The sequence below is a fragment of the Charadrius vociferus genome, unplaced genomic scaffold (genome assembly GCF_000708025.1).
Source record: "Charadrius vociferus isolate BGI_N301 unplaced genomic scaffold, ASM70802v2 scaffold333, whole genome shotgun sequence".
Classification (NCBI taxonomy): Eukaryota; Metazoa; Chordata; class Aves; order Charadriiformes; family Charadriidae; genus Charadrius; species Charadrius vociferus.
In genome coordinates this window covers 228,414-253,972 of record NW_009647682.1, presented here as the reverse complement: position 1 = coordinate 253,972, position 25,559 = coordinate 228,414, and the positions used below count along the sequence as shown (strand labels likewise).

General features: G+C 54.9%; 1 protein-coding gene across 1 annotated transcript; it reads left to right on the top strand.

Annotated features, from left to right (window-relative positions):
• Positions 1-147: 147 nt before the first annotated feature.
• ADORA1 (adenosine A1 receptor) lies at positions 148-25,271 on the top strand. Its single transcript, XM_009881309.1, has 2 exons — positions 148-488; positions 24,518-25,271. The coding sequence occupies exons 1-2, from the start codon at positions 148-150 to the stop codon at positions 25,149-25,151; spliced, it is 975 nt and encodes a 324-aa protein (XP_009879611.1). The 3' UTR covers positions 25,152-25,271.
• Positions 25,272-25,559: the final 288 nt, after the last annotated feature.

Below are 25,559 nucleotides of genomic sequence, written 5' to 3'. Positions count from 1 at the left end.
CCCACCCCCCCAACCACACCACCCCCCCTCCCAGGCTGCATCCCAGCTCACAGCCCAGTTAAGGATGCCAGTTGCCAACTGCCTCCCTGTGCGTTTGCAGGTGACCGAGGGACCCCAGCGTGAGGTGCGGGGGGACACTGGAGCATCATGGCACACTCCGTCTCAGCCTTCCAGGCTGCCTACATCTCCATCGAAGTCCTCATCGCTTTGGTCTCCGTGCCGGGGAATATCCTGGTCATTTGGGCTGTGAAGATGAACCAGGCGCTGCGGGATGCCACTTTCTGCTTCATCGTCTCACTGGCAGTGGCCGACGGGGCGGTGGGGGCTCTGGTCATCCCGCTGGCCATCATCATCAACATCGGACCGCAAACGGAGTTTTACAGCTGTCTCATGGTGGCCTGTCCCGTCCTCATCCTCACCGAGAGCTCCATCCTGGCGCTCCTGGCCATTGCTGTGGATCGATACCTGCGGGTGAAGATCCCCGTCAGGTAGGAAAACCCATCGGGACAGGCACTGCGGTGGCTGCTGTGGGGGTTAAAAGGGAGTGAGGATGCCCCAAACTCTTGAAGAATCCCTGAGAGAAGGGTCTTCCTCCACATTGCTGGCCTGGGCACATATGGCCACAGCAGCAACTGGGGCAAGCTGGGCTGGGGAGGGGGGGTCCCAAAGCCTCTGGTAGTTTTGCTTGGGGGTGCAGGGGGGTGCTGGGGGTGCAGGCAGAGATTGCACCATGGCAGCCAGCAGCCAGGGCAGGGCAGCCCTTCACGGAGTCCCTGTGGCCGGGACAAATTGTGTCCTACCGCAGATGGGAGAGCACCGCCAGGGTGCTTCAGGGAGTGGAAAGGGGAGGATAGATTTGTCTTCAGCCCAGGTGTTCCCTTGCTGTGGGGAGCCCCGGAGCCTGGGGCTGATAACCTGCTTGCCCACGGACGTGTGGGACACAGCTTTGGGCTTTTGAGGGACCAGAGGTGACAGCCCGGCACGTCTTATGGGGCAGGCTTACCCGGGAGACACCCCTGGCTATGGGGCTGTCCCACATATGACTCGTCTCCCTGTTTTTCCCCTGCTCATCATCTGTATCTGTTGTCAAAGCCACGACCATAGCAAATACCATGGGGCATAACGGGGGGATGCACTTTGTTTGAACTCTGCTGCTCCTGGAGGAGATATTTAACCAGTTCGTGGCCGGCTCCCTCCCCACCGGTGCGGTGCTGCAGCCCCTGGGGCTGGGGGGGAGGCAGCCGGGGTGCCACGGTGGGACCGGGAGTGTCAGCAGGGCTGGAAGGGGATGTGACACCCGGTGTCGGTGCTGCTGGCATGCAGCCCGCACGTCCCGGCTCAGCCCCTTGCTGTGTGGTCACTGTCGCTGGTCCCCCTTGCTCTGTTTGAGGACGTGCCCGGGCTGCAGGGACACCTTTGCCATGCTCATCAGCTCGGGGAAAGCTCCCGCTGCTGAGACCATTGCTGGAAAACTCAGCCCAACCAGGACGGCTGAGCACACACACAGCTCGTGTCACCCCACTGGCACTTTTGCACCTCAGACACGGGCTCCAGCCCATTTGCTGGAGGGGTCCATGACCCTTCATCAGCACAAAGACCCCCCCAAAAGGTACCAAACCCCCTTGTGTTAGCTGCTGCTCAGACCTCAACAAGCGCGGGACCCTTCCCGGGGCAGCAATCACCTTCCCATAGAGGGAATTGGGGACCAGAGGCACTTGCTTTGTGATCAACTGACTGCTCGGTGTCCCCCAATCCACCAGATCAGGCCAGAGATCTGTTGCTTTGGGGATTTTTCCCCCAGCCGTGGCCGGCACAGGCTGCTCGGCGAAGGAGCATAAGGCAGATGGGGGGGGCACAGGATAAAACCATGGTCCCTGCCCCCCCCCTCCCTGCCACACATGATTTCGCAGGCTGTTCCCCACTTCCTCCCTAAGTGTGATTTTTCCTGGGCTGAAAAATCATCGTCTTCCAGCCCGTCAGTGTAACCGAAGCGATTCTCACCCTGTCATTGCTCTCGGTGCTTTTTTTGGTCCTCCTGCATCCCCTGCGCTGTGGGGATGGTTCAGGTGTGGGAGGACTGAGGCTTTATACATAGCAACACTGCCTGGCTCATGTCTGTCATTTTTCTAACAAACCCAGTCTTTTTTTCCTCCCTTGCTGCCTCTGAGCATCAAATGGGCCTTTTAGGGAAGATTTCTGCCCTGAGCCCAGCAGGTTTCCTGGGAGTAGTATTAAGTTAGAGCCCCCCCCGCCCCCCCCGGCATCCTGTATATAGTTTGGGTGGTTTTTTCTCATAAAATATTGACTCAGAATTTGGTCATCCCATTTCGTGCCCGACCACTCAGCATCGTGAGATCTTCCGCTGACTTTTTGTAGCTTACTTTAATATTGAAAGGCTTCGTAGCCTCAGCAAGAAGGGTTTGGCTTCCCCAGATCTCCTGTTCACTTATCCCTCGGTGTTTCCTTCTTTCCCTGGCGTGAATTCCCGGCAGTTGCCAAATGCGGTGATTTTAGGTGATATTGTGCCATAGACACAGCAGCAGCAGAACAACATTGGAGATGGCAAACAGGACAGAAAACGCCACTAAAGAATATTCCCTGAATCTCAAATGCCTCGTTTCTCCCAACCTGTTAGATGCTGAAAGACGATACTGAAAACATTTTTACAGTGCTGACAGCTCGAATTGCGGCTTCATGGTGTCGTTCCTCACCGTGACACTGAACCCACTGGTGTGCAGATGGGTGCTGGGTGCTGAAAGCCTGCGGCACCTTGGCAGGACTTGGGTCCCTGGCAGGACATCCACCGTGGGACCTTGTCCATCGTAGGCGCCCTGGAAGAACCCAACTCCCTCTCTAGCAAAGCTCCCCCTCAGCCTATCGCCCTTCACCTTTATATTTGGGCTCTGTGGCCACGTCTCTGTGGGTTTGGGACCTCCCCAAGCAGGGCCAAACGGAAACAACACAGGAGGAGGAGATGCCCGTGCCCACGCGTGGCTGCTTGGGCATGGCAGATGCCAGGGACAACTGTTAATTCCCCAGGGTTCCATGGGCAGAAGCAGTCCAGGGCAGTGACAGCATCCCACAGAGACCTGCAGGCAGGTGGGGAGTGATGTGGGGGCATCTCCGACCAGCCACATCCCTAGGGCAGCCAGGACACGGAGCAGGGACACCCCCTCCGTCACGGGGCCAGCCAGCGTCAGATGCGGAGGGGACAGGGTCAGCAGACAGCGTTGCATGCCGCAGCCCTCTCCTCTGCCAAAGAAAGTCCCCAGATAAGCCTGGCACGGGGCGGATGCTCGCCAGCATGACACACACGTGGCCCGGAGTGGCCGAGGGGGTCTCGTGGGCTGTCATGCACGGGATCCCCCACGTCCCCCGGCCCCGCTATCTGCTCGGAGGCAGCCCTGGCTCTGCCAAGGCTCAGGGAGAGGGCACGTTGGGGAAGGGAAATAAATGCATTGCATAGAGGCAGCTGGCAGGGACTGGGAGCAGCAAGGAGAGAGGCTCCATGCATCCCTGCTCCATCCTCATGCCAACCACCCCCCAAACGCCATCTCCGCCCCGGGGGTCCCCAGCGAGTCACCGCTTGCATTTCAGGTTCCATAAAGGGGTGTGCAAGGGTTTCCGCGTCCCCATCACGTACTGGCCAACCGGGGGAGATGACAACAGGACTGTTGGCTGGGAAGAGTTGTCTGAAAGAGAAGCAAAGTCAGCACTGGACTTTCCAGGCTTTCTATTTAATTAGGCGGAGCAGGGACTGGAAGCGCAGCTCGGCAGGGAGGGGGGAACACAGTGTATCGCGGCTCGGCTGCCGGTTGCACATGATCACCCCGGCCCCAGGGACTGGCGGTTCGGGGGAGCAGCCTACAGGTTTGCTCCTTCTTCCAGCGAACACATGGACCCATCCGCTGCCCGTGCTCCCGGCCGGAGAGCGAGCCCTGGGGGGAAATCAGGAGCTTTGCATCTCCCCAGGGTGGGTGTCTGCTGGCAGCACATCTTGAGCAAATGGTGCCCTGGGACATTGGTAACACGTCTCGGGACAGCAGTGGGAGGTGCCCAAGTGGCATCCAGTGCTCCATCTCAGGCATCCTCCTCGCTCCGGTGGCCGTGTTGCCCATGGACACAGAAACACAGAGGAACGTGGGCCACTCGTGCAAGGCGGAGGCAGATTTTGCGGGATGGAGAGGGGTCTTGCCTGGCTCTGAGTTAGCAGCTCCTTACTCCTGCTCTTAGGGGTAAAAGTGCACACCTGGCATGGTCAGGGTACGACCAGGACATCCCACCGAACGCTATTCCACAGCCCCAAACCCCTGGGTAGTATCCCTCCTGGCTGCCGGCATCTGAAGGATGCTGCCATCCCTCCCCCCTCCCAAGGGGCCTTTTCTTGACTCTGGAGGGATGCAGGAGCATCGCTTGGGCTGAGCAGTCTGGAGTGGAGGATACCACGCTCCCCAGCCTCCACAGGAACTGCTCTGAACAGCTGGAAACCACCTAAAATAGGTTTGCTGCCTTCGTGCTGGTGGAAAAGCTCACATCTCCCCTCTTGCATCCTTCCTCCCCAGTCGGTGGCAAGGCAGGACCCCCGTCCTGTCGTCCCCCCCCAGCCAGGCACAGTGGGGTCCCCCGGCCCAGTCCAAACTTCCCTCTCGCATCTCGGGGAAGATGAAACGAGTTCAAAGGGAGGGGAAGCAGCCGACCGGGGCTGTCCGGCAGGAACCGGCCCCTCAGCATCCCCACGGTGGTGGCTGGCGGCAGGATGCTGGAGGGGACGATGCTGGAGGGATGTTTGTGGGGGGATGTAGCTCCTTCGGCACGAGCCTCCGCTGGCCCAGGGGGCCCCCGTCTCTGCTCGGAGATGCTGCGTTGGGCTTTTTGGAATGGGCCATGTCAGAAGGAGCTGGTGTCCTTAGGACATGCTGCACCACAGCCCCTTGGCTAGGGATGCTGGATGCATGGATGCAGCCTGATCCTGTCTTGGCATGTCCTGGGGGGTCCTCGCCTTGTCCACTTCAGTTGGACCACCATCTCTTTCCTCAAACACTTTGAAACGTGTGCCAGGAAGATAAAAACTGGAGAAATCTACTGATTTCTCAGCAGAGACCTTGTACGTGGGGTCTCTCGCTCCACAGCAGGGACCTTCACCCTCTGTCCCTGGGCTTCAACATTGTTCCGCGTCCCCCCTCCCCCCCCCAGCCCTGCCCTTCCCACCCTGAGGCATCCCGAGGAGCATCCTGCCAGGGCGAGCTACGTTTTTTGTTGTGGAAGGTTTTGAATGTAGATGTGAGGCTGCAGAGCCGTGGAAATTAGACCAAACTGGGCTGGAAATTGCTCGGAAATGTGGGGGCAGGAGGCTAGGGGAGAGCCTGGGGTAAAGCAGGGTCTGTGGGTGGCTCTGTGGACAGTGCAGACATTCACCGGTGGTTCAGAAGTGCCCTGTCCTGAGCCTTATGAGATAAAACGGTTCAAGGATGGCAGGAGCATCCCTCGGCCCTGGACTGCAGTGCCTGCGAGCCAGATGAGGAGGACTTGCAGGTTGCCCGCGAGCTCTTGGATGGACCTGGTGGTGAAAGAGGGAAGCTTTCCCCATCTTGACCCCACTGTTTTTGAGGATCCTGCCTGAGCTCAGGCTCTTGCCGGGATTGCAGCGCTCTTTCCCCTTCTCTCCAGGCCTGCCAAGGACCACAGGCACGGGGCCAGCTGGGGCTGGGTCACAGGGAAGCCGAGGAAGTCTCGTCGCCCTCGGCCAGCTGGGTCGTGGAGCAGGCCACGCGTCTGAGACGGTTTTCCTCTCGTTCCTCCACTGAGAGTTCATGGAGAGTCTTGACAGGACAGTGATGGGCACCCCGCTGCCATGGGAGGGGGAATGAGGAGGATGTCGGCATGAAACCCCGCTTTGGCCCAAATTCCCAGGCACCAAAGCACCTAAGGGCCCATGGGAAACCTTTCCAGCACTCCCAACACTAAGGGTCAGGAAACTTCCCTGGACACTTGGGCTCTGAGACCCAGCAGATGTGAGCGGGATGGAGATGGGGAGGTTTCGGACCAGGCTGGGGTACGTGGTGGTCCCCGTGCCTGTGGAACTTGGTCCCCTGGGGACAGTACCCAGTGAAACGAGGAGATATCAAACCTCAGAAGCAATTTTTTAGGCTGGCATGAGGGGTTCAACCCAGAGCAATGGGATGAAATTAAGAAAAGGAAACGTATGCTCCATCTGAGGGCGATTTGCTGGCCAGGTGGTGGGTTTCACGTGTCCCTGGGGAGGCAAGGGTGACTGGACATGTCCCTAGCCAGCCTGGCCAAAACAGCAGACGATAAGTGAGGGCAGCAGCAAGCGATTCTGCCCAACCAGGAAAGCAAATAAACCAAACCATGGCTCTTCCAAGGCTTATTTTTAAAATTTGGAGGAAACATTTGAAAAGCATTCAGGTGACTCAGAGCCAGGAGGGAGCGTGAGCTCGGAGAGCTGCAGGGGGGTTCTCGTGCCCGGGAGCTCATTTAGGTTTCTTTCAACTTCTGTTAGTCAACGAAAAGACGCCATCCGTCCTTACAGGCCCTGCTCCTGCAAAAGACGACTGCATTTCCAAGTAAGCTTTCCCATTTTCCCTAAACCAGAGAAATTTTGGGGACTGGCAGGTCTTTGCAGCCACCTCTTTCTTAGAGTGATTTTCTCTCTGCCCTCGCTGCCCTCCACCAGGTATATTTTTAGCAAATGAGGGTGAGCTGTGGAGACCTTTGTTCCCAAGGAACAGGCAGCTCAGGAGCAGGGATGGAGAATAAAAGGCAGCGATCACAGTCCAGAGGGGTTTGCTGGAGACTTTGGGCTGTTTCCAAGCGGCGGTTTCCAGCATCCCGTACCAGCTCAGAGTGTGGTGCTAAATCAGAGAAAGCATTTCACACCCCGCTCTGCTCAAACAAGATCCGAGGTGCACGGACGAGCTGTGCCGGTCCAGGACCAGGAGCTCAATTCTGCTATCAGAGAGATACTCAGAGCCTTAGAAATGGGAAGGGCTTTACCAGCAGGTCATATTGGTCTTGAGATCCTGGTAAATACCCAGGTGAGCCGGTTTTCAGCATGACTCTGTGATCCGCAGAGTAGTTTTCAGCCAAGAACATGCTAAGTCAGAGATCAAAGCCACAAGGGCTCTTCCCTTGGCAAGGGGACGTCTGGATTAGGCTCGGCGGGAGCGCGCACAGCTGCTGCAGCGGCGCCACGAGACGTTTGCCGACAGACGCAAAATCAGGTCACTCGAGAAAGCTACAGATGCTGCCGTGCCAGCCAGAGGGAAGCGACTTGGGCTGTAAGCGGTGTCCCCAGCTCCTGGGCTCTTAGGGGAAACGCTGGGGTTTGCAGGTGTCCCCCGCCTTGGGATGCAGCGAGGGTCTCACCCTGGGATGCTCCGTTCTTGGTGTCACAGAGGGAAGGGGAGAAGAGTGGCGAATCCTGTGCAGGGATGCTCTGGACTTGCTGATATTTGGGGTTATTCCCCAATACAAGGGGAAATGCGTGGCCTCCAGAGACCCTGGATGGGCTTCCTGGGCAGCAGCACCCCAGCTCATCCCAGCCCTGCTCCTGTATCTCTGAGCGGGGCAAGACGTGGTCCCTGTGCTGGGTAATCTGCCCAGGGTATCATTTTGCCCTGACCCCGTTAGCTGTGAGTCGACATCTGTCCCCTCAGCACAGCTTACGTCTGCCTGCGCTGCGGTGCAGGACAGTGAATGAAAACCAGCTCCTTCTTGCTGGTGTTCACCCGCTACACCCCAAAATCATGCTCTGGGAATATTTTCATTGGTTTTTTTTTTCTACCAGTTTTCAGGTTAAATCATTGACCCTTGACAATGCATCACTAGTAAATTTGAAGGCATCTTCCCAGCAAGGACAATAGCGCATTTGCAGATTGAGGGGAAACTGAGGCACAGAGCAGCACCGTGGCTCACTCAGGGTGATCCCAGCAGGCAGGGACAGAGGCTGGGGTGCAGCAGGTATGGAAGCTGAGATACTCCAGGACAACCTGGCCTTTCTCTTCATGCACTGTGCAGTGCTCAGCTGTCATGACTGTGCCCAGGGCACCCGGCAGGCTCCTCCGTGATCCCAGCCCATGCCACGGTGATCTGCGTAGGAGTAACTCAATGAAACGGGGTTATCCAGGAGGCCAAATGGTCCTGATCTGCAGAGTCTGGAGTCAAGAATGCCAGAAGTCACTCTTGTCAGCAATCGGTGCTGATTAGAAGTGACAGCATCTCCATCCACTGAGAGAGACAAAAGGGGCTGAAACACATCTATAGGGACAATGACCTCAGCAAAGGGGTCCTGCCCATGAACCCATCCTGCAGGGAGCACAAACATCAAACCAGCTGGAGATAGGTGGATGGAACCCAGCAAGGCTCTGCCACCTCCATAGCAGTGAGCCAGGTGTGTTGGGTACCATCAACCCAAGAGGCTCTACTCTACAAAGCGGAGAGATGGGACACTAGCCAGCTTGCGTTTCCTCATCCCATGGCAATATAAACTGACCATGAGGTCCCCATTGAGCAAAAGGTGAGAAGCACCAACAGCCAGGGCCCCCCAGATATGGTGGGATGGACAGCGAGGTGTCTACAGTGAGGAGTGTGAGGTCCCTCCCTGCAGGTGAGTGATGGTCCTGTGTCCACGGTACAATAGTCCATCAGACCCATGGCTGAGCAGCAGAGCCCCAGAAACACCTGGGAATACCCAGACAGATGGTGACACTTCCGACAGCGCCACTGAGCACTTTGGAGATGGTTTTCCCTTTTCTGGAGTGACTGGGGTGTTTCCAAGGGTGCTGGGTTGGTGGAGGTGATGGTGATGCACACTGGGGCTGGTGCTTTCTGAGTACCCATGTGCAGCTGCTGGCAATAAGACAAGTGAAACACCCTACAGAAGGAAGCTCTGCCAAAGCAAAAGCTGCTGATTCAGCCTGCCCAGTCCCCACCAGCCCAGCCTGGCCCTGCAGGCAGCGTGTCAGGAGTGAGTCAGGACCAGCTCACAGCGGTGTGTGCCATCACCACAGCCATCCAGTGCTGGAGCTGGCTCAGGGCATGCAGGAACCCTTTGATGAGGGGTCTGGGTCTTCCCCCACACCTTAGATGGAAGAATGTGATTCCATCAAGAAGAGGTGTCATCACCACCTGGTTGCTGAAACGCCCCCACCTCTGCTCCACGCCGGCTGGAGCAGGCGGTAGAGCAGAAATAAGTGACTCACGGGGTCAGGGCTGGGTGTGCAGGCACACTCAGGCACTCCTCTGCCACGGAGCTGGCCCCAACCCCCTCCCCAGCCACCCTCTCTGGAGCCACAGGCTGGTCTCCATGTCATTGCCCAGCCCTTGCCACGTGCATGTGGCGCTCCGTCTTGGTCTGGTGCACATGTGCCATGTGGCCAACAACACCTGAGCCACCCTCAGCTCCTTTTACACCCCAGGGTGCACCACAGTGGGGTTTGTCTAGCCCATTCCCTATGGTAGGATGAGCTTAACTGTGTCTTGAAAGTGCCAGGTTGATTTTATTGACCAGAAAGGGCATTTTGGCCATGGGTTTGGATGGAGACAGTTGGGACAAAGCCCACCAGACTCCATTTTCAAAGTCTGATCTGAAGGGACTCCCAGACCCACAGCTGCAGTTTGCAGTCAGTGAGGCCAGACCCAACGAGATCTCCTGTCCAGGACATCTCAAAGCAGCTTGTACCCAAACACAAGGGGCTACTGGACATGAGGACCAGCTCTGAGAGGACATGGCAGCCACCTGGCTGGGTGGTCTGGGACCTGCAAGTCCTTGGGCCTTCAAGGCAGAGCAGTCAGGGCTGGGCAAAGGCTCAGGGATGGGGGCCATGGAGCCACTGCATCCAAATGGCTGTGCTCGAAATCAGCCTGACAGCAGGGAGGAATGACTCATCCCAAGGAGTCACAGCACGAGCCTTGGCATGGAGACAGGTTTCAGTGGGACCCGTCAGAGCAGATGTGAGGGAGCCAAGAGGGGTCTGAAATTCGGAAAGTCGGTGTATTGACAGGTCTGTGTTCTGGTGTGGAGACAGGGGGGGTAGAAAGGTCACTGCAACACAGAGAACGATGGAAAAAAGGAGGAAAACATAGAGGAGGCACCGTGGTGAAATGACCTGGGAGATGAGTTTCTTCATGACACACATGGGAGTCATTTCAGAGTGGAAAGAAACTGATGGTCTGGAAGACAACCTCTGGCTGGAGGAAGGGCAGGGAAAAACCCTGCAGGGTTCTGCCCACAGGGGAGTGAGGGAAGCCCAGGGGAGTGGTGCCTACGGACAGTGGGACACGGAGCATGGAGGAGACCACACAGGTGAGAGACTCCTGGAAGGGACGAGGACAGCTTGAGAGGTTTGTGCCCTTGGAGACAACAGCACGGTCTCAGGGCCTGGGGAGTGACAGCCGGCACAGCTGAGCTAATGCAAACAGTATTGGTTTATCCTGGAGATAAATTAATGATTTTTCAAAGTGCTACTACTGGATACAGCAGGGATGGATGAAGGAGCTGAGAGCCAGAGAGAGCCCAGGGTGTGGGTTGCCGAAGGGCTGGCAGGAGAGGTCCCGGGGAGCCGGTCCTTTTGGGATACATCTCATCCAAGGTGCTCTGAACTTTCAAGCCCATGAAATGGGAAACCAGCTGTCCCAGAGGCTGCCCAGACTCCTGGCAGGGAGATGCCTTCTCTGGCAGCACGGCTGCCCAGCTGCCGGGGCAGGCACGCAGCTCTTGTGTGGGATGCCCAGTTGCAAGAAAGAGCAATTGACGTTCTCCAAGGCGGCCACAAAAAAGCTGCAGAGCCAGCGGGGTGTCCTGCAGAATAGCAATGAGCTGAGCACCCCCTGCTCTGCCAGCACCCAGCCCCACCGCAGCCTGCCGCCGGGCACGTAGCTGCCTTTTCAACCAGAGGGTGGCTGACCAGGCAGGCCTGGGTATTAAAGAGACATCATTGGTGATGCCATCAGCCAGAGAGTATAAAATAACCCCAAGGTGTTGGGATCCTCCTTTCTATAGGGCACAGGCAGCAGTCACCTATGGGCTAAGGACCAGATGGGTGATGGGGGGCAAATAGGGGAGGAAAGACCATTTTTGGTGATGTAGGGCAATGCAGAGCAGGATCAGCCACTGGCAGGTTTGCAGCATCTCAGTTTGTTCTTCATTGCACTGAGCCCGGTGGGACCCAGCAGCTCCCCCTTATGCCCTTGCCGCATCTCTCACCGCCTTTTCCATCCTTCCCCCCATCCCTTCCTTGCCTGGGCTTTGCCGCTGGCGCTGAACAGGGACCACTTTCAGCAGCTGCCGCAGTCTTGGGTGGTTTGGCTGGATTTTTGCTAAGAACAAAAATCTTTGGTCACAAAAAGGAGCTGGAGGAGGAAAGGGGATTTGTTCCCCAGCCCCATTCCCTTGTCTTCCTCACCAGCCTCCGTCCACGCTGTCCCTGAGACTGGCCATGGCACATGCAGACGCCTGGGTACCAGCGATGCTTGAGCAGGATGACAGGGACACAGAGGCAGAGGGGTGACATCCCTCAGTCCCGGACACTGCCTGGGGTGACCATAACACCTTTCCATTGCTCCTCAAAGGAGGGCCAGAGGACAGAAACCCGGGACATAGCTGGCATGGCTGTCTATCCGCCTTTTCTGGGCCATTTCTCTCCCTGCATCCAGAGACCAGGATGATTTTTCTTGGCCTCCTTCAGCTAAGGGAAGTGCCAGCTCCTGGCACCAGGAATGTTTTCTCATTCAACTCAGTTCATCTTGCTTCACTTGGCATGTCATAGCCCCCCTCTGCGACTCAGTTTCCCCATCTGCTCACAGCGGGAATGATGCTACAAACTCTCCGAAAGCACCGAGAGGCTGATGCTGAGAAATGCTGTCTCAGACACAGCCATAATTAGCACAGTCTCACAGACGAAATTATTTCTTTCTTTTCTGCACTGGTAATAAGAATGAGTGACTTAAACCTTGTAACACGCAACACTGAGAGGCTCATTTTTCTCAGTGCAAAAGGCTCTGCTCACCCGCGGCACTGAGTGGTCGAGACTGGAGAGAGCTTAGAGCGCTGCCAGATGGACATGGCAAAGGCGGACGCCCACGTGGGTGCAGGAGAGCGGCGTTTATTTTAAGGGAGATAATTCCCCGCATTCAGCACTGCTGAGGCACGGCTGCTTTATGGGCTCAGAGAGCTCGAGGTGCCCTGATACCAGCAGCCACCCCCGTCTTGCTTTCCCACCCGCTGCCACGATGCTCGCAGCATGGGCGAGGCAAAAGCTACCCTCCATAGGGCCCTAAGTGCCAGAGGTCCAACCACAGCAAAGCACCTCCATCTCCAGCAGCCCGAGGACCTCCCTGCACCGCTGCATGTCCCTTATGCACCAGGGAAGGGTGACACTGGGTTCCTCTCAGGCTTCACAAGGACAGGCACAGTCCTTGTGCTTGGGGAGGACTCGGTCCTGCCTGGTCCACGCATCCTTCATCTCCATGCCCTACACCAGCCAGGCTGCCTGGGCAGAGCCAGGCTGTGTCTGCCCATTGCTCCCTGCCTGGATTTAATTGCCAGGGTAATTAGGAAGATGCACAGGGTGTAATTTATGCCCAGCTGATGCATTTTGTTGCAATTCCTGGTCTGGGGTCTCAGGTCTTTCTCTCCGCCATCCTGATGGAAATACTGAGCTCCTTCCTTCCAGGCAACAAAATTCAATCAGTTTTCCTCCAAGGCAATAAATAATCTTTTAAATCTGAAAGAGGAAACAGAGTTTAAATAATAAACTTCAGGTTTGCTTTACACTTGCACTTTTTATTTGTTTTCTTGGCGAAAGATCGATTCTCTGCGGTGAGGGAACATTTGATTGCGGTGTTAACTGGAGCCTTCACTTTCAATTTGGCATTTCATTTGGCTGATCAAGATATATAGATCTGGACAGATTCATCCCAACATAAATAACTTGATGGCTTGACACATATGTACTCTGATCCTCACTTCTCCCGTTTCTATGGTGTTGCGGAGGGGTGAATAACACAGGTTTTACTCCTGCTTTTGTGGCAAGTTGTGTTGGACAGAAGTTGGAAGTCAACTATAGCTCAAAATGGCATCTCGCCCATGATTTTGACTAACTGAAAGTACATATAGCCAACTCATTAGCCAAAAAAAAAAAAAAAAATTAAATTAATCCAACTGCTTTTTGCTTTTGAAATTGATCTTTTAATCAGGGGAAATATGCATTGGACAGAAGATGCTGAACTGATTGTTTTGGGTTACTGTGTCCTCTGAGGTTTAGAAACAGTAGATCTCGTCGGCACTCTTAATTCTCATTTAGACATTAGGCAGAGAAAACAACCTCCCTCGTTTTGTGAACTTTCAGCCAATTTTTCAGCCTTAAATGCACTAATCTCCTGAACTGGGTGAAGTACAAGAAGGGAAATGTTCCCTTTTCAGCGACAAATTGTGCTGTGAGGATCCTGGACAGCAATAACAAGTTGTGGCCTAAGAAACTGAGCAGTTCAGTTGTTGACTGCAAAATCAGGAGTCGGGTTAGCAAGCAGAAGTGTAAAACCCAAGAAATTAAAAGACAGCCGATACTAATCTCTTGTTCCAGATGTAATTATCTCTTTTTCTGACGTGTCCTTCTGCACTGGAGAGATAAAGACCCACCTCAGCCCTCCTTCGTGGCTGGGTTAATGCCTCTTCACAGGAGATGCTATCTCCAGATTCCTGCCTCCCGTTCCCCGAGGGAGCAGAGCTCGATGTCCTGTCGAATGCAGATGAAATGCCAACAGCAGGTCTCAAAACCCCTCTTATTTCCCTTCCAATTGAGATCTCTAATCTGCTCCTGCCTTTTAATGGCTCTCGGTGCTTTTCAGACTCACCTGGTTGGAGGTCTCCTCTGGGTACCAACTTGTCCTTTGATTTAGCGACTTTCTCAGGGCATGATGGTGACATGTAGGGAAGGACGGTGGCACTGGGCAACCTGCCCTGGTGCTGTCCAGATGGCACCAGGCACTTCCTTAGCTGGCATCTTCCTTCTAGCACGGCCGGCTTTCTGCAAGCCACAGCGTTTTGTGGGATAGAGTATGAGCCACAGAGGCTCTTGGAGCCCAATCACACCAGGCATTTTCTATCTGCCGTCTCATTTCAATGTCTCATAGAGCACACATTTGATAGATTTGGCATTTTAAGTGGGTTTTAGAGCTCCCTTTTTTCTTCGTCCTCCTCTCTCCCCCCTCCCTTCTCCATTTTGGGGGCTGACGTTCAGAGTCCTCATTTCAAAGAGGTTCTTTTGCATAAAGAACAAAAATATGCAATGCATGGAAAAATTCAAGTACGGTACAAATAGTAATCGAAAAAACACTGCTTTTATCCAGTAAAGTCTTGGATTTACACTGAAGATAGCCAAAGCTTCTTTTTATCCCTTCTCCTTTGTACTACCTGAGTACATCGCCCTGACTTCTCTAATCACTCAGTGACACGCAGAGACACGCAGAGACATGTGGGATCAGCTGCTGAGCCGGGCCTGGGCAATCAGCTCCCAGCTAATGGCCACAACTGGGGCAGGGCTGGTGTGAGAGCCTTTGAGGTGGCCAGATCCACGAGGTGATAGTCCAGCATGGCCAGGGCAGATGCCCTGAGACTCCCGGCCAAGCACATTGATCTCCCCACCGTGATGCTCAGTGAGAAACACCTCCAGTGCACTGTCCAGAGAGGGACACAAATGGGTTTTGAGCAGTTCCTCCTGAAACCTTCTCGCCCTGCAGACATTGCCTTCTGCTGGAGGCGGGGTTGCTTCCAGCATAGCGGGGACTCAGCCGTGTGGTGGGGACGTGCAGGACCCGCCCTCAGGCTCAGACCCGTGCTCCTCTCCAACGAGGTGTTCACACACCAAATTTCTATTTTTGACAGCAAAACTGTTTAAACACCAAAAATGTCCAGTAAAGTTATTGCACAGGGGTAACACTGAAATCGAGTCTATTATGCCCATCGCGCGATGTGGCCAGCTTTCATAATTTCACCCCCATCTCTTAGGGATGGGGCTGTTCCTCTCTACATGCCCTAATTTCTGAGGTCCTGTAGCTGTAGAAAAATCTCTACTTCTGTTTCTTTTCTCTTTTGAAGCCGCACATCTCATGCTTTGCATTGCAGAGAAATGCTCAAAAATACTGCTGCTTGAAACCAGCAGCCAAAAGACAAGAACATCACAATTTTTTTCCCCCTCCTTCTGAGATTCTGCAGCTCGTTTCATGATTTTGCAGCCATTGCCAACAGCGTTAAATCATTTCCCTCGCACCTACTTCAGGGTCCAGGAGGGAGAAGCCAGTGATCCAGGAAAATCTTGGAGGTTCTGTGACCACACATGGTGAAGCTGGAAGGGGGACCTGGAGCCACCGGGGTGTGGGAGACCAAATCCTGCCTCTGACCCCATAAGGAAGCAGGCAGCAAATCTGTGGCTCAGTGCAACTTGTACCCCACTGAGCAGGGACACCCTCAGGACTGTCACGCAGCCTCACAGGGGTGACACATCCAGAGCATGGACACCTCAGTGTGGGTGCCCAACACCCTTGGATGCGCTCAGTGCCGCCCACGGCATCGGGCAGTCCCATCCCATTTCGGATGGAGGGTCTACGTGGGGTTAGAGGGCAGCACTCCCCGATAGGCGCAAATTAAATCATCATTTCCATCACACATGGGATGCCCTGGGTGTCCCCAGCCCCCTGCTTAACCCCCACCCACCCACATTTGGGCTGAGGGGGCTGAGCACCGGGTGAGTGGTCCTCGCCGAGAATTGCTGCTTACGCAGTAACGGAGCACTTGAACGTGTCAGGATCCAGCCACAGGCTGTAAACCAAACCCAGTTTGAAAACAAGATTAACTTTGTGAGCAGAAAGGATTTGTGTTTGCTGCCGGGGTGAAGGATGCTGCTTGAAGGGTGTGAGAAAAATTGCCTTTCTCATTGAGCAGCGCTGGACAACTCACGCTCCTTTGCCTTCTTTGGACAACAGCCGTGTCTGCCCCACACCCAGGGCAGACCCTGAAGGGCAAGGACGTGTGCGAGGTCCCTGTGCTTTCCATCCTCCCTCCTGGCTCCCCCTTCCCCCTGCAGCACCCTGCAGCCGCTGGGATGCCCAAGGGGAAGCTGTAGGCACCGATCCATGGCGGAACCGCCATGGAGGTTACTCACACCCCACCTCTGAGTTGAGGACAACCGGGCAAGTGATCTGAAAGAAGCTCTGCAGTTACTGGAAGCCTGTCGTTTGTTCCCAAAGATGGGTTGTGATTCACCGCCAGAGCCCAGGGAGTCCAGCGGCACAGATATCCCGAGCGAAGCAGACTGCAGAGATCCAGCCAGCAGCTACTTCTCCATCGAGGTCAGGAGCAGCCCCGGGAGGGGTGTGCGACTGCTTGGCAATTAACTCATCCAGGCTGGTGTGATGTTGTGGCTGCTCGTAACATCCCAGGGACCAGAGATGTGATAAGACTCTCTGGCTCAGCAGGCAAAGATTTAACTCAGTCCTCTAGCTGGAACCCAAAATATGGCAGGTTTTGATTCAAAAACCAGGTGGGCAGTGTGGGTATCTGTATGAGGATTGGGGAGCAGAGAAACAAGCCCTCGTGAGGCGGTGGGTGATGCTGCCGACGGGAGATGACAAGCTCAAGGTGGGCTGAGCTGTGATGTGTGCTTTGAGGCTTGGACCCGCCGAGGTTGGTGGCATCAAGAGAGTGGTAGAGGTGGGGGGATGTGTCTGGCCTCTGGGTCCTCACCAGGGACCACTGGAGCCGGGGGAAGACACCTCTTCCCAAACTTGTAGCCATCCACCAGATGGAGATTCCTGACGGACTCTCATGTTTTGTACAGCCAGTGTGAGGTGAAGATGCCCCAGCACAGCCTGGCTGCCCTGTAGAAGCATCATTCCCCATTTCCAGGTTTTTTAGCCCATAAAGCTCTTTTCTACCTTATTTCCCCTGATTCTTGCAGGGATGCTTGTGTTCCTCGGGCTGCTTTTGGATGTGCCTGCATCCCTCTGCAGACCACAGGGATCCCGGGGTGCCTCCAAGGTCCCAGGAGATGCCTGAGGGCAGGCTGAACCTACACCAAGGCAGCAGCATCTCCCCAGACCCTGTCGAGGGTCCAGGAGGGCTGCAAATGGTCCAGGTCCCTGCACAACCCGCTCTGACAAAGCTCAAAGCGCAAAACCTCCTTTTTTCTGTCGCTTTCTTGCTGTTTGCTGGAGCTGTGGCCAGCTCCAGCTTCACCCCCCACTAAACGAAGCACTCACCAAAGCCCTGGGGACGCCATGTCTCGGTGTGTGGGGACCAGTCAATTTTGGCAGGATGGATTTGTTCTCATAAGCCTCATAATCACCCTCGCCTTTATCCATTAAAGAATTACTGGCTATTAAAGGCAGTTAGAATAATTTGGTGGACTTGCCAGCGGCTTCGCCTGGCCGTAGCTGTTTGCGCTTTGCAGTCACTTGTTGCAGAATAATTCCTACGCAGAGAGCTACCATTTTAGGATGGTAAAACCGAACCCTGGACACAGACTAGACCAGGAGGAACTTCAGTGGCATACACACAACCCAGTGCACTTATGGATTTATACACCCTCATGCACATGCTTTCTGCCTCTCTCGTGGTGGCTTTGGACCCGGTTTGCATTAAACAGCCTCACGGTGTGGTGCCGTCTCCTCTTGCTGCAGTGGAGGAGACCCGGAGTGTTTTGGGAGCAGAGGTCCTCAGAGAAGTGGGTTGGTCATGCCTGGATCCTCTCTCTGCTGAGCTCCAGGTCATGACGTGTGGGCTGAGCTATAGGGCTTAGAAAGATGCCAGCTGCTCACAAGGCTGATTCCAAGCAGAAAAGACACCATATGGTGAGAAAATCCTTCTCTGACTCTCGATGGGGTGGTCCCAGCCCTGCTGTGCTCCTCCACAGGGTGCTGCTCCAGCTGCTGTGACCTCTGAAATCACGTCTCATTGCACACAGGGGAACTTGCAGCAGCATGGCAGGGAGGACCGGGCACACGTTGGGGACACCCATCCCTGGAGCTCCTCACAGCCTCCCAGCTTTGGACCTCCTGCCCCCACCTCTTCTTGCAGCACACGGCTCAGGGAGTGCCGAGCACCCTTGTCCTGTGGTCCCCTGGGTTGTCCCAGTGCGTGCTCCAGACTGGGGTGGCTGGTGATGATGGGAGCAAGGCAGACCTGACCCGGGCTCTGGCTTGATGGGTGCTGGAGAAGTTCTAGGCGGAGATTTGGGATGCAGCCCCATCCGCATGGGTGGTGGGTAAAAGCTGTCTGTTCCCATCGGTGCCTCTCCTGCCATGGGAACCCACTGCAGCCCCACCGACACAGCGACCTGAAGAAAACCCAACATTGTCCTCACCCAATTGTCCCCTCCAGCTGAGCTCTCGCTCACCCCGAGCAAACAGACGTGGGTACGGTGCCAGCTGGGGATTTTCCTCCTCAGCATCTTTTAAATGGCTTTAAGGTCACAGGAGGAGTCAGGCCAGGACGGTTGAAACCGCCTTGCTGCAGCCACCTGGCCTGTCCTCTCCCACCACGTCCCCCTGTCCCCTCTCGTCCCAGGGGCCTGCTGGCACTTCTCGGGTTTCTCCCATAGCTCAAATTTCTCGCAGACCAACCAACCAGAGATGTTGGGAGGGGACAGTGCACAGGGCACCTTGGGTCCTCCTGGTTCCTTTGGAAGTATCTCTGTGGTAGGACATCAGTGTCAGGCTGAAAACACCGTGCTGATGGAGGCTGCTGAGCTATTTTGGTACAAGACAGGGGCTCTATCACCAAACAGCACTGATGTCCTTGCTGCAGAAGGACACACTCTTCTGGCTCACCTGAAGGACTCTCCATTGGTTTTGGACTAGTTTTTTACATCTTTACTTGACAGCTGGCATCTGACAAGCAACAAGTCTGGGATTTTGGGATCAGGACAATCTCCTGTGCATCCTGGAGGAGATGCTAACAGGGCCAGTCTCCTCCCTTCCCAGCTTTTGTAGGAGCAGGCTGTCATGGAGAGCTCCATCCAGCTACCAGCTTTGGCTGATGTTGGTTGACATCTGTCCCTCCCAAAGCCATTGCTCACATGGCGACGCACCCACTAGCGGTCACAAACCCACATTTCTTCCAAGGTGGAAAACCCGACGTGATGTGACCATGAGAGCAATGTGCTGAAATGGTGTTAGCACCCCTCTGCCCAGGAGATGTTTTCTCACATCACCTCCACGGTTGTGTCGTTGCCACCTGTCAACCCCTTCCTGGCTGTGAGAGTTGCTGGGATGATGCAGGAGGGTGTGAAATGCCTTCATGGTGGGAGTCATCCAACAGCTCCAGCTGTGGGCCCATCACTAGCATTGACCTGCTGCAGTTGCTCCATGGGAGCTGTCAGGAGTGTGAAGGTCTCAGCAGCTGGTGTTTGACCCCAAAGAGTCGCAAAGCTCCCAACTGTCACATGGGAGGGATGTGAACAAATAGGAGACGCAGTCAAATGATGCATGGGGGGTGTTGGTGCTAAGAGACATTTATGCCAATTCTGACAGACCTTTTTAGACAATTTAATACACCTTCAAATCCTTGATAACCTTCAGGATTTTGAACTTAGGGTTTTTACCTAAACGAAGTGCAAAAGAGATCTGAAGGGAAGGAGAAAAATAGCCAAAGCAAGAGACTGAAGAAGGAATCAACTTTTCACGTCCAGGGTTAGAGGTGACAAAGGAGCTGTGATCAGGGTTCTTCTGTCACGCAGTGTCCCTTCTGCAGCACTTCCCCCCTTGTGGAGGTGCCCAGGGACCTCCTCCTCCCAACCCTGAGCCACAGCTGAGATTGTCCCTTGCGGAACCCCGATGCCACTTTGCATTTCTCAGCTCTGGATTTATGAGCAGCTTTGAACACCAACATCTGAGTTTTCCCACCCAACGGCCTCCAGGACACTGAAAGCAAAGATACAGCCAGGAAAAAAGGAGAAGAAACCAAAAAGCTCTGAGATCAAAGCACTTTTGTCTAGAGATTTTCAATTAGATCAGGACATGCTCTGGCTGCTTTTCCTTGCTGTGTTCATAGTGCAGATGAGCTTCATGTCAGCTTGGCCTCCTTTCCTCCTACCATGTTGGCTCCAGCTTCATTTCATTAGCGATGGCCTGCCTTCATTAGCGAATTAATTCCCCAGGAGTTGCACTGCAATAAACCCTACCAGAGCAAGGACCAGCAAAGCCGCATCTTGGGGCTGGCTGGACAACTGCAAGTATTTTCTGGACAAAAGAGATATTCACAGAAATACTGAAAACCAAATAAATTTTATTCAAACCAGATCTTTGAAGCTTTTTCAACCAAAACAAGATGAGGTGTTTTATGAGTGTTAGATTTGGATTAAGCTGTGGGATCCAGGAAATGAACCCTCGTCTCTCTCTTGGGGGCACAGACCCCCAGACAAAAGTCAAATCAATAGTCATGCAAGGAATATGCCACTCTCCATTTGTTTTCAGCTGTGTCCTGATATGTTAGATGGCCACAGGGGCTTTCCGCACCCAGTGCCAGACAGCTAAAGAGCAGGTTTAGGCTGAGCTGGGCTCCCTTGGCTGCAGCAGGGAGGGATGCAGAGGTCTGGGCACATCAAGATGTGGCAGAAGAAGTTGAATCTAGTCTGCGAATGATGAGTAAAGGGAAAGGAGGGTGGATAATGTCCTCAAGGTGAGGGCCTGGGGAGCATTTCATGATCTCCTGGAGAAAAGGGGCCTCAGCATTTTCCCCAGCGACTCCATCCTCAGCCCATGAAACTTTGGCTGCAGCATCTCCTGGAGTGTCCCATCACAAGGCAGTATGTCTCCCTGGAGGATTCTGCTCCATGTCTCCCCGTTAGCTCAGCACAGTCCTTGGGGACCATTTGTCTGCCTCCACCTCCAACCATCACTTCTTGCACTTCCTCTGGGGATGCAGACAGCACTCTGTCAATAATAGATATTTTGCCTCTTTGCATTATTTCCAAAACCCTCAAAGGCGGTTTTGCTTCACACCAAACCAAAGCTCCTGCCCAGCCCATTTCACCAGGATATCAATGGGGCTGGACAGTTGCTGTGCTTCCTCCAGGCTACTTTCTCTTGGCCTTGGCAGGGCATCCAGCAGGACTTGGGGCGATGCCCATCTCTGTGGGGAAGGGATGGTGCAAAAACCGCTGGTGAGGGAGGGCAGGAGGAAAAGCTGGCAATTATGGTCAGGCTTAAAACCCCACAGACAAAGGAAACAAACCCAAATTGTATGATGATGGCGGTGACTATTATCATGGATGTTTTAGTCACAGCTGTTAATAAAAATAATAGTGGTAATAAAATTGCAATGATGCTAGCAATTGTTCCGATGCTGATGATAATAATAAGATTATTTATTAATTGCAAGCCATTATCGGCATTATCTGGTGCTTCTGCCTCCCAGACCCGTCCCAAACTCCAGCCCTATCATGTTAATGCAAAATGAGGTAAATGAGAAAAGCTTTTTCTTTAAGGCAGAAACACAGGAACAGCGAGGTCTGTCCCTCACCCCTCTGCTGATTGTCCCCCACCAAACCCGCTGTGCCATGGGGTTGAGCATTAAGTGGGATCTTGCATTTCCCTCCTTTAAGTAGGGTTTGCAGCCTTCAGAGCAGCTGAGCCCCATGAGAACTGCATGGTCAGACCCCGTGGGGTGGACGGAGGAGCGACTCAGAGTCATTTTATGGCTTTTGCCATTCTCCATGTAGGACTGACGGGGGGCAGCGGGCACGTTTCCCTGCAGGGTGCTTCAGCTGCCTCTGCCCTTGGCTTCTTGCCTGAAGGACCAAAGGGAGCAAAAGCCCCAACTCCAAATGTTCTATGTATTTTTCGGGTTCAGCCGTGGTTCCTGTGACCATGATGCACACGTGCAGGGGGATGTACGGACAGGCTTTGCTCTCAGCTGCCGGCTGCTTCTGCAGTGCTGTGCTTAAACCTCACGGTGCAAAGAGAAGCGAGGAGCAGGGACAGCCAGGTCCTGATGCTCGAACCCTTGTGGGTGTCAGGCCAGGGATGCGCAGCGAGGTGGCGGAGATGGATGTGCAGCAAGGAGGGATGGATGTGAACCATGGCAGAGAGATGGATGTGCAGTGGGGAAAAGGGATGGAGGCGCAGCATCCATGTGAGGTGAAGAGGGATGGATGTACAGTGAAGAGGAGAGATGGATGTGTATTGAGAAGGGATGGATGTGTATTGAGAAGGGATGGATGTGTATTGAGAAGGGATGGATGTACAGCGAGGAGGTGGGAGGGATGTGCAGTGAGGTGGGGAGGTGGATGAGCAGCCGGCAGCGTGTGGGATGGTTGCTCTGCTATGTGTGTGTTATACCCTTGGACCATGTGGGCTGGCATGCACACGGGGACCTGAGGTCTGCACGACCTCCACAGCTGTCCTGATAACCATCTGCAACAACACATGATGTTCTGGAGCTGCAGGGGGCCAGGACTGTCCAGGCGAGGTCCCCTGCAGCGTTCCCCATCCCCTTCGCCTTGGCTGCAAGAGTGAACACTGTGTCCTCTGATCCGGCACTGGTTCATGGCTCATGAGGGGTTCTCAGTGCTCACTTTGTCCCCTGCGCTCCCCAAACCCAGGCATGAGAGGCAGGGGGGAGAAGGGGTGGGTGTTCTGGGAGCAGGTCCATGCCCAGGTGCTGGCTGCAAGCCCTGGGAGGGTGTTTGGGGACCACAGTGGCACCGCTGCTGCTCAACAGCCTCATCTCTCCGGTGATCGCTGCTGCACAGCTCTGCGGGCTGGGGAGCACCCAGGACTGCAGCGCATTCAGCAAAACCAGTAGAAGACCCTGGAAACCCCCGGGAGTGCAGAGATGGGACATGGGGGGGGTGTGTGTGCTGCTATTTCTACTGTCCCCACACACTGAGATGCTTGAGTCTGGGGAGGTGGGAGTGGGACACGACGGTGGGAAGGGCACATCAGCCTTCTCCCAAGGGGCTGTTATCGGTGACATGGGGTGCCCCACTGGAGCCTCTGGTATCCCTCTGCTACCCTCCGCTCCCATGCTCCCCCTCCACCTTTCCTTTCGCTTGTCCCACAGTGCTGGTGCTCTCCCACCACCCCTCATCCTTCCCGTGCCCCGGCTCTCCTTGCCCCGCGTCTTTCTCAGGGTCTCCTGCCCTCTCTCCTCTCCAGAAGGAATAAATCACCCTCTGGTTCCAGCCTCCGCTCTCAGAGGAAGCAGCCGCCCGCGTTGCCACCTCTCTCCCGCGGGACCTGGCTGCCTCCAGGATGCTGGGAATCTTTTCCCAGAGCGGAGGGGGTTCATTCAGGAAAGTTGTGGGGGACTGGTGGCTCTTGACCCTCTGGGGTCCTGGGCACCAACGTTCCCCCCCTCCACCCTGTGCCCCTCCATGTCCCCATTCCACCTGGTCCATGAGATGGGCCTTGAGAAGGGACCTTCAAAGGGGAGGGAGAGCGGGTTTGGGTGCTTGACTGTATCAAAACCCCCTGAAATGCTCCGTTTTTCCACCACCGGTAAAGGCTGCAGACATGCATCAGGGAGCTCCGAGTACCAGGATGGAGATCCAGGCTTGCCAGCCATCTCTACGTGGTCCCCATGGCCGGGTTAACACCGCCATCACTGAAAACCCCAGCAAACAGTCAGAAAAACATTCTTTGTTCAATCCCCTCCAGTGTAAAGCAATAACACTCAGGCTGTGAATCTTCTTGGCCTCTGAGAAGAAGCTTTGCTTTGAGGGCCAGGGGGAAAAATCAATCTAGCAGGCTCCACTTCCCGCTTGGAGAGCTCTGGAGAGACGAGCCCAGCCCTGGCCTGCTCCCCAGTGGCATCAGGGAGGGAGCAGAGCCCAGCCAGCGCACCGCCCTCCTCCTCCTCCATCCTTTGGCACCGGCCCATTAGGAAAGAGGGTTTTGTCCATCGACCCAACACATTAGGAAATGAAACAGGCTGTGCCCAGAAGCTTCCCCAGGGGTCCATTAGCTCCGGCGGATCCTTCTTCCAGCCTGGTGGGTCCCAGAGGATGCTTTTGCTGGCCATTCCCTCCCCCAGCGCAGGGGGAATTGTTTGGGACAGGGTGCTGGCAGCGCTGGTGCATGGGGGGAGGAAAGGGTGACCTGCTGCTCTGGGTGCAGCGTGCTCAGATGGAAGGTGGGCTGCCAGAGCAACATGACACCCCCCCCTCAAATATGAGGGTTGAACACACCATCATGCTCCAGGATGCTAATGCATTTCCTGACTTGGCATCAACCCCCAGAGCTCCAGGACCATGTCCGAGGTCTCTGCCCATCCCTGGGTGGTGGTGGGAGACAGGGCGAGGTTCCCCAGGACACATGCAGAGAAACCAGCCGGCTAACATGCCTGTCAGGGCAAGCTGTTACTGATTGCCGAGGAAGGGAGTGAGGAGCATCATGCCATTGCAGCATGGGCACTGCCACCCCATGTGTAGCAGTCTTAACCCCCAGGCAGACCGTCCCACTTATGTTTAATTATTTCCTGCGATTGTTGTCTCTACCACAGGTATAAGAGCGTGGTGACACCCCGGCGAGCAGCAGTTGCCATTGCTTGCTGTTGGATCGTCTCCTTTCTGGTGGGACTCACCCCTATGTTTGGCTGGAACAACCTGAACAAGATGCGGAGGACTCAGGAGCTGAACGCCAGCCACACAGAGTTTGTCATCAAGTGCCAGTTTGAGACGGTCATCAGCATGGAGTACATGGTGTACTTCAACTTCTTCGTTTGGGTCCTGCCTCCCCTATTGCTGATGCTTCTCATCTACCTGGAAGTCTTCAACCTCATCCGCAAGCAACTCAACAAGAAGGTCTCCTCCAGTTCCAACGACCCCCAGAAGTATTATGGGAAGGAGCTGAAGATCGCCAAGTCATTAGCACTGGTCCTCTTCCTCTTTGCGCTCAGCTGGCTCCCTCTGCACGTCCTCAACTGCATCACCTTGTTCTGCCCATCCTGCGAGACGCCGCACATCCTCACCTACATCGCCATCTTCCTCACCCACGGCAACTCCGCCATGAACCCCATCGTCTACGCCTTCAGGATCAAGAAGTTCCGGACAGCCTTCCTGCAGATCTGGAACCAGTACTTCTGCTGCAAAACCAACAAAAACGCCAGCACCACCACAGCTGAGCTGGGCAACTAGGAGCTGGGAGAGAGAAGAGGGGGTCCTCCATGCCCAGCCCGGTCCCCGTCTGGCCACGGTTCCTGCTGTCAGGGGAAGGGGTAGTGAGGACCCAGGAGGGCTGGGGTTCCTCAGCCCCGTGCAATCTGAACAGCTGTGTCCCCCAGCTGCCCCGGGGGGGTATTTATTCACAAGCATCGTACTGTTTTGATATTGTAGCCTGCACTGTTCCTTTCCTTTTTTTTTTTTTCTGTTTGTTATTGTTTTTGTTTTGGGTTTTTTTTAAGCGTTGCCAAGTATTTAAGGAGAAATTGTACAGACAAAGGCGCGGTTTATCTTCATGCAAATAAAGTAAAATGATAAAAACCACCCAGGAGGTCCTCTGCTGTTGATGGAGACCTCTGTCTCTTTGGAGCGATGCTGAGGGCA